General features: G+C 49.7%; 2 protein-coding genes across 2 annotated transcripts; one reads left to right on the top strand and one right to left on the bottom strand.

The window, feature by feature from the left end:
• Positions 1–2,601: 2,601 nt before the first annotated feature.
• FFUJ_07653 (uncharacterized protein) lies at positions 2,602–3,756 on the bottom strand (the record flags this gene model as incomplete). The annotated part of the gene is made up of 1 exon (XM_023577930.1): positions 2,602–3,756. One exon carries the CDS (start codon positions 3,754–3,756, stop codon positions 2,602–2,604), a length of 1,155 nt encoding a protein of 384 aa, XP_023430915.1.
• Positions 3,757–7,075: 3,319 nt separating this feature from the next.
• Positions 7,076–8,332, top strand: FFUJ_07652 (uncharacterized protein; the record flags this gene model as incomplete). Its single annotated transcript, XM_023577929.1, has 1 exon — positions 7,076–8,332. The coding sequence occupies one exon, from the start codon at positions 7,076–7,078 to the stop codon at positions 8,330–8,332; it is 1,257 nt and encodes a 418-aa protein (XP_023431449.1).
• Between the last annotated feature and the right edge of the window lie 683 nt (positions 8,333–9,015).

Raw genomic sequence — 9,015 nt, 5'->3', positions numbered from 1 at the left:
AGTGACTAAGTTTGGATCGAGCATTTGCATCGATGGGGAGGATGAATCTCTGAAGATTCCAGATAAAGTCGACTGAAACAATGAGTGAGATCTCAATTAAGTGGTGAAGCTGGCAACTTGAAAGCAAGATAAGGTAGCAGAAAGCGGCCAAGAAAGAGTGTATGAAGTATCCTTGAGGGAAAGCGAATGACAAGAAACGGGGGAAAGGGCAACCTCTCGATCCGCCGTAACAACGATTGCACTCACCGGTCGTAACCGGGATGTAATACTGATAACGGGAACCGGCGTTGAAGAGGAATTTGAGGATGTAGAAGTTCAGTTTAAGGCCAAGAGTTGAGGATCACAAAATGCGGTGGAACGTAACAAACGGGATCTCTCCTGCGTGTTTGCGTTCGCACTGGGCTGCTTCTTTCTTTCCTAGAGTTACCTAAACAAGGTACGAGCAATCAGGCAAGTCAGCTGCTTCAGGTTGTGATTACCAAAATGTCTTGGTCTGTCTGATATGCGGGAAGGTGCGATGCGCGGTCGGATGTTCCAGGTTGGCCTGTCCCGTCCCGTCTGTACCTAGGTGGCTCAAGTAGTACAAGACACTTTAACCTAAGGTGAGGTGAGGTAGTCGTCAGCGGTGAAAAAGTCTTCTTTCTCACGCGCTCGTCCAAACGTCGGTAAGTCTGAAGCGAGATCCGTCCAATTCTTTCGGTGACAACGTGCGATGAAGCATGTATTTCCAATGCTTTCCTTGCAATCAATTGAGTCACGAGGACACAATGGTGATGTCTGCTTTCGACAAGGGAATGTGGATAGGTAGGCGCTTTCCCTCTGGCGAGCTTGACGATTTTTACTTCGCCTAAAAACTCCCCCGACTAATGCGCTTGTTATTGAAGCCCGGCCTCGAGAAAAACTTCAAAGCGGCATCTAGCAGCACTGGTGCCTCGATATTTAATAAAGAGGCCCAGCGGATGCTTATTGATGGGGCGTCGGGGAATTTTCTTGCCCTGAGGCAATGAATACCTTATATGATGATGCCTGTCAGAGTCTCTGCTAAATTTGGGATGTCGCGGGCAACTCCAACTCGATTTCTCGCGGAACTGAGAAGCTTTTCGAATGCCGACTTGCAAGTAAAGAATATGAAAGAAGGAACCCTAGCGTTTGCAGAATCATCCAGCTTGAAATATAATCAGGGCAAAGTTCGATGTGGCTCAACTTCTCAAAGGGGCATACGTCCTTCACTTGCGACAAGGGTACATTAGTCGTTACGAAGCTATCCTTATGGGCCATACCCACTCCAGTCTGGCCATCTTCACCGGTTCGTGCGCCTTGCAAAGGCTGATTGGTGTATAGCCAGTCCTCAACGACCTGGGATCGCCTCGTGGAATGGGACCCCTGGTTCACTGGCAGCAGCGATGTTACAAGGAAACGTGATGCTGTCACCGCTGAAATACCGACCGCTGGGGAGATCTTCAAGAACCTGCATTCCCCCCTGCTGCAGCCCCAGCCCCAGTCCTAGCTGAGGCTCAACCCAGACTCAAGACACTCTACAACAACTTGGCCATATGTCTGCGGACTTTTCTAGAGCCTCCTGCCAACTCATACCGCCGGACTCGGGCTCAAACAGTTGCGCACTCTTATCAAGCCGTATCACTGCCGTAACATCTTACTTTCTTCAGAGCTGTGCGATTACACTACGAGACCTCAAGTATCGAACTATGCTTTGTCCGTGTCGAGCCAGGCCAAATCAAAACAGATAGATCTGAAATTGCAACACTGATCCCTGAAAGTCCGTTCGTCATTTCAGGTGCCTCAGGAAGGGGGACATGGGTTTCATTTTGTTCATTCGACTTGTTCAAACTTGGCGTTGAGTATTTTCCATCAGCCCAGTTTCTTCAACCCTGCTCTCCAACCAGATTGACACGAATCACCTCATTCAATACCATGACGTGCAGGTTCACGGTGGCGATTGAGAATTGGCCCATCAACTTAGTGGGTCACTCCAATGCCATCACCACATTCGGCATGCTCTAATGCAGACGTTCGATTAGCTGCAGGGGAAACATGAGATCTGGATCACCCCACACTCTTCGATCTGGAACAACGGTGATCCACCTCGCATGTAGGCATTTGACACGCTCACAATGTTCTGATGTGTGAAAACTCCAGCGAAGCCCGGAACTTAGTGGGTCACGTCTGCATCACCTAATAGCCACTGCTTCATTTAACATGAGTTCAGCAAGCAATGGATATACTACAACGTTTTATGCTGAAGGAAGGAGAGTGCCTACAGCCATTGAGCTTTGAAAACATGAGAAGATAAACACGACGAGCAGATCACAGCCAGCTAGTTCGGTTGATAGGATCTCACCCCTCTTTGCATTTCAATAAATTAACAGTTGATCTCGACTTCTGGATTGGTGGATAATATAAAAAGATACTGGCTAACCTCCCTTGATGCAGAACGCTCGCAACATGTCACCCCCAAGCCAAAACGCCTTCACCCATGATCGTATGTACAGAATAGCTTTTTCCTCCGTCGCTTTCGAAAGTCTCAACCAAGCTACATGATCGCAATACCCAAGGCAGCGGTACAGGATCATAGCCTCGTTACTAAAATCCCCACGAAGGATTCCAACTGATACCATCCACATGCTGGGGTGGAGGCCCCATACCGGCATATATCTCAGATTCGGGATGATGCAGTGGTGCTATGCTGGTGAGCGGTTGACTCTGCATCTGGATTGACCCTTTGCGGTAAGGGTTCATTGGCACCTCGAAGAGTTCCTCTCCAACCTCTGATGATGAAGCATGGCCTGTTTGGAAAGGCTGTGACCAGGCTGGCGAGACTCCTTCAAACTCTGGAGTAGGCACACCCAGGGATTCAGTGGGGCTGGTGCCGCTATTGCATGAACCTCGACGATATGGGGTCATGGGGTCATTGTCGGGCTGGAAGGCTGATGAGCAAGAAAGCAGGCCATCAACTGTCTTCTTGGCTTCATTGGCGATATATTTTTGAATCAGTACACAGTTGCAGTCTGTGTGTTGCAATAGTTGCGTTTTCAGGTGATATATCTCAGCTGTCAATGAGTCGAAGCATGAGGAAAGATACCGGTTCTGGTCTTCCATGGCTTGTTCCTGGGAAGCAAGGGCGGATGCTTCGTCTCGTTTCCGAAGACGACACTTGGTCGCGGCTATCCTGTTGCGTTCAAGAATACGTCGACGTCGAGGGTCTTTGGGAAGGTCGTCGTCATCAAGCTCAATCTTCTCATGAAACTTCCCTGACTCCTTGGCTCCTCCTTTGGGCTTGCGGCCTCGCTTCTTCTGCTTTGGAGAACTGGGCACAGCTCCCGTGCCACTATCTTCTTTGGGGGTGACGATGCTTACCTGGGACGGTTTTCGGTTTCGAGCCCGGCGGGTAGGCCTCTGCTCGAGCTCGCTACTTGGCAATGTAGGCAAAAAAGGAAAGGGCTCACTAGGTGCATTGGATGCCGGGTTATACTGGAATGGTGCTTGCATGAAGCCGAGTGCCAGTTCTTGTGGGTGAGGGGAACTACCTATGGCCTCTTCAAAGAAGGAGGGGTCTTGAACTTGAGCAGGGACAGGCTGGTATCCCATGGTTCCTCGACTTGTGGGCGATGGTGTTCTAGTATAATATGGAGAAGGGGTCATAATACACCCTGGTGATGGGGTTGCGGTCATGATGTTCATGGGATTTCCAAATGGAGGTTCCATGTGGTGAGGATAAGAGTGTATAAAGGCAGCCATTGGAGTCTTGCAGTCTGTCCTGTCGAACAGATTACAGTAGATTCTTATATCGGGTTGCTCGGCAAAGTAAGATAGAAACGCCAAAGGTCGAAGTAGAAGTTGAACGGTTGGTCAGCCCTTGGTCAATTGGATTTAGCTGCTGATACAGCAAGGCAGAGAACAATACTGTGTTTTCCGTATTGACATAAAGAGATCAAAGAGGAGGAGAACAAGCGAATAACGACTGAAAGACGGGGGGTTCACTCAATATATGATAAGTATGATCGGAACGTCTTTACTCTAGGTCTTACGAAACAGTACGTTGTACTCAACAGTCCTCCAGGGAACCAGGTCCATCAAATATGCACGGCAGCTCTCACCCCAGTGCAGCCACATTATACCAGCACACCTGATTAGTGCTCAAGCAGAGGGCGGCATAGTCCAGGCAAGGCCGTGAGGGGAAAATAGACTTTCGATCAAAGTGGGAGAGCTTTAGACAACGCCTGCCACTGCTTCTGCGGCGTGCCGGGGCCAGCAACAAGCCCCTCAAGCCCTTAGATATCTTCCATCTTATTGGCCCGGACTCCTCTCGGATGATAATCTTAGTCCGTGTCTCCTCAGTGATGCCGAGTTCTGCATCAGCTTCCTACAGGTCCGCAGAATGTGCATTGACTTGGACGCCCTCGCGTAATAACACATCAATCAAGTCTCAAGGCTAACGGGGGACACAGGTCGTGATATGCCCAAGACTCCGCCATCCGTCTCGTTTCGTCCTGAATTCAATGGGCTTCGAACTAAGCACGGAGGTGTGCAAACCGTTGTACCTGGAAGCAGGCACGGTGGCGTTTGAATTCCCATACTCCTGGAAGAGATGCTAGCATTTCCTTCAGACGAGACTCGGCCAGGTCTCAATAGTTTCGGCCACCATCAGAAGCCACATCATCTGCATATTCTGGACCTGGCAAACCCAATTCAAAATGAAAGGGAAAATATCAGAGGTTCAAGTCTTGATGTGGCAATACCTCTTCCCAAGCTGGTGTGCTCTGATCAAAATGAGAGGAAACGGTGAATTCCGAGGGTTGTTCTAACCTCTGTTTAAAGAAGCGGCGGCCCAGCGTCGTAAGTCAATTGCTGGGCATGATTGATCTAGACTCAATCACGCCAACAGGCCTAAAAGACGATCGCTGCTTATGCAATACTTTCATGGCGATGGTCGAAGGATGTTACATTGCATGGCAAGCCGACAGCGGCCGAGCCCAAGCGGCCTGGATGTTGGGTCACAACAACTCGGCCGAAGACTCACGAACGAAAGCAACACTGCATCGGAAAGAAAGCTTGATCCTTGGCAAGCTACATGGACCCCAAGCCCGGCCCATGTCTTCCTGCATCCGAGATGGGCGAACTTTGGGGCTAGACAAGGGACTAAGCTCAAGCGAAACTGGTCAAGAACTTCAATGCTAGCAGGATATGAACATATCTTTTTAGTTCATCCTGAGTAACGAACCAGTGGGTGAGATGATCAACAAGCTTTCCGACGGCAGCGATGAACTAAGGCATCAGATTCAAGGTCAGTTAGGACCTGTTCGGCATGGCGCAGAATAAGCCTGTGGCTCAGTTACGCAAAGTGATTGATGTGAGACTTGATGAAGTATCTGCGGGGTTGATTATCGTCAAGCTGATGGAGTCTACGATGGTCGAATGTCCACCAGGTGTGGGTGTATAAACAATCGAATACCAATCGACAGCATAACTTGGCCCCTGATACAACTGCCGTTGCTTGGGCGTATCTTCAAGGGCTGTACTCAGTACTGTCGATCCTGATAACTGACTGCTTCGGTGCGTTGGAGCCTCGATGCCAGATTTATGGGTGGCTAGTGATCCTGGATTTTCGATAAGCTCACTTCCGAATCGATCACGAATGTGCTTGGGCAGTTCACTACGGTACTGGCGCCACCATCCATCTAGCAGCAAGGTGCATGCATAACGAGGATCAAGGTTGATCGTTGGTGGCGCTTTTGGCGCTTTTGAGTCGAGGCCTTGCGTCCTCAGTGAGCCACAGAATTCAAGGTTTGCCGAGTTCCCAGAAACTGGGCAACCGTTGAACCTCTGCTGCAGCCCCTTGATCCCCGTTTCACTTTATCGACAGAGCGTTGAATGGCTCTCTTCACGCCTTACGAGGCTTTGAAGCTCGGACACTCGGCACCTTGATGCGTGGCGGCAGAACTTTACATACAGGAATGGAACAGTTCAGACAAAGATGTTAGGTCTCGAGGATAAGCGATTGAATGCGCTCAAGATGCAACTCGTTCGTTTCCTGGTGGCTCTTGCATTTCAGGTAGCCACAAGTCAAGATGGGCTGACCACACCCATATTTTACGAAGTAAGCGAGTGCAACATCATCGAGCTTTCCCCATTGAAGGAACGAAGTTCTCCTCGAAATGGTCTCCTTCTGCCTTGGTTTGCTAAGGCACAGCTCTGTAGTCTTTGTTTCCTGCGCTACCTTACTGTTCTATACTGTACATGCAATGCCAGACCTTGTCGGTAAGTACTTTCCACTGAGATGAAGCATTCATAATAGGCTAACCGGGCTCCTGGCTCAAAGCCCACTTCGTGTTCCCGGATCGACAGGCGCCCGCAAAGATTTCTATCCTCTTTCGGGAATAGACAGATATTACGGGGCATTGCCCTCAGGGAGCAAGAAAACTCGAGACTTTATGAGAAGATTCTAATATGAAATCAGTAAGAGCCCTCTAATCTGAGGCTAGAGTTACCTGAGAATTTTCGTCATCTAGGATAGGAGTCCTAAGTTTCCTTGCCGCTCCTAGGATGGATGTCGTTCTGCTCCGCGAGTGGAGAGAAGTCTTTCTTCGGAACATCACCAACTGGGATCGGAGGGCGCCGACGAAGAGAGTGTTGAAGAGCCGCTAATTACACTTTAGTCTCAGCTAATGATAGGAAACTAAGCCAAGAGCATCAATTTCCTTCTCTTCGCCAGCAACCACCATCGAGCCAACTTTACGCTGGAGAGAGAATACGGCTATGTGACGCCGCTTCAGCGATCCGCTCCATCAGCTACGAATACTGCCACTGTCGGGCATAAGGCCCTGATCCAATCGATACGAACGGGCACCTTCGATACGGTCCGGGTGACTTCGCCACTTGCACAAAAGAGCTGTTGTACCGGGTTATGCGTGACCCGCTGTACTAGCCCTAGTCGGTCTTGGGGGCTTGATCGATGAGGAAGGCGGTCAACAGGGGAGGGGCTAGGCGGTGTGACTGTCAGGAATCGTTTGAAGTTAGCAATACCGTTGTAGTCTCATACAATCAAGAACTTACGAAGATGCCTGCCTCGTCACAGCAACCTATGGCCCCGCCGGCCCGGTCCGAAGAAGAGATCTCAACCGCAAGCGAAAGTGAGGCCGAAGAAGAGATCGAGGTGCCGTCAAGTCAGCCTGCACCAAGTCAGTCTCTTCCCGCTCGACGTCCAACAGCACGACAGAATGCGTCCAAGAGAGCGACGCGAAGAGCTCCTCGGAGTGACATACAGAATCCCGGCTCGAAGGCACGGTGGACCAGGGACCAGATGGAGTATCTCCTCGAGAGCTACGGCGCGAAGAGGGTAGCTGGGGAGCTAGAGAACGAGAAGACCCAGCTGCTGAAGACTATCCACGCCAAGATTGGCTGTGAGCTTGCTGAGCGATATCCCCCGAACGTTTTTGACCAGACGAAGGTCGGTCGTAAGCTCGGTGAACTGCTGAGAAATTGGAAGGCATTCCTTGCGATAATGAGGGAGACGAGCGGTGCAGGCTACGACCACGAGCTGGGCATCGTCACCACAACCGACGATAACTGGGATCGGTGGGTGAAGAAGCATGGAATCGGGGCTGCCGCTATCAAGCGGAACGGGCTCCAGAAGATGGATCTGTATCAGCGGGCGTTCGATGGCGTACAGGAAGTCGGACTTACGGCTCTCGAGGTCACTGACACTTCAGGCTTGTTATCCCTCCGTAACGACATGGAAGAGTCTCAAATAGACTCTCAAATAGACGAAGACCTAGTGTTCCACAGTCAGCCATCTGCTCACGAAGCTGCACAGCGGCACTTACCCAGTCGGCCGTCGCCTTCGCCCTTCCGTGAAGTCACAGCAACTCCTGCTCCGTCGTCATCTCAGACTTCTCAGTTGACTTCCTCACCGTCAGGTCGTCCCTCGCACCCGACAACTAGCAGCTCTGGAGACTCTCAGTCGCCGCAGCGTGTACGAAGACCTCACCGGCATGTAGATCCACAGGCAGGGTCGATCGAGAAGGCAGTCTCCAAGCTGGTGACAAGTCGGGAGAAAAGTCGGAGACCTATCGGTGCAGATGACACACAATCAGCAGTGCAGGATGTACAGCAGAGGTTTCTGGAGAGAGCAGATGAGGGAGAAATAGAGACCTTCTTTGACTGGCTGCTTGGGGACAGCATGCGTGCAGTCTTTTATAATAGTCTGAACGAGAGGATGAAGGAGAGACTTTTTTGTTCGAAGTCTGGATGTATAGTGCTTAGGAGTCCGCAGATTGATCTGGAAATGACACAGGATAGTGAGTTTGACTCGTAGAATAAGATGCGCGAGTTTGTTTTCCCATGAGGGCTTTTGTTCTGTTGGAAATGCAGTATCTTGATCCTGTTGTGAGGTTGAAGATGTGAAGCTTTTGGTGTAGCTGATGAAATTGGTGGAGGGGTTAGAAATCCCCTGCGGCCGGGTTATGCAGCTTTGAGTGACTGACCCACTGACCCGTAAGACTAGTCAAAAGCTGCATTTTTTCATCATATGCCACAAAAATGTGTAAATAGCTTCAATTTTTTTGAAATTTTGAAAATAAGTCAATTATACCTAAATTGAGATATGTAAAAAATTTGGAATTTTTCTGACTTCTGTAGATAATTCAATTTAATTTAGAAGTAAATCCCCAATTTAGCTAATTCCTCCACTAATGTGACTACTTTAGCGGCCGCCTGCTAGCGTGGCTACCCCTCCACAGCCGTGCCTCTGAATTGAGGTTATCATCAAACTGACCGGATATTGACCAAAAAGAGGTCTATTAGGAATTAAGCCGGGGGATTAGTCAATTATCAGGCGCTTCTGACGATTTATATATTTTTGGATAGCCCTGAAGCTGGAGATAACGCTCCAGAAATTTGAAGTAAAACTGAAGTCAATTGGAGACTCAACACCATGGTGATAAAATCCCTCCCCAAAGGGGCTCATTTTGAGAGGTTCAACCTCAACCGACCTGTTGT

Source organism: Fusarium fujikuroi, chromosome FFUJ_chr05, assembly GCF_900079805.1.
Source record: "Fusarium fujikuroi IMI 58289 draft genome, chromosome FFUJ_chr05".
In the NCBI taxonomy this organism is placed as follows: domain Eukaryota; kingdom Fungi; phylum Ascomycota; class Sordariomycetes; order Hypocreales; family Nectriaceae; genus Fusarium; species Fusarium fujikuroi.
This window is presented reverse-complemented; position numbering and strand designations above follow the sequence as displayed.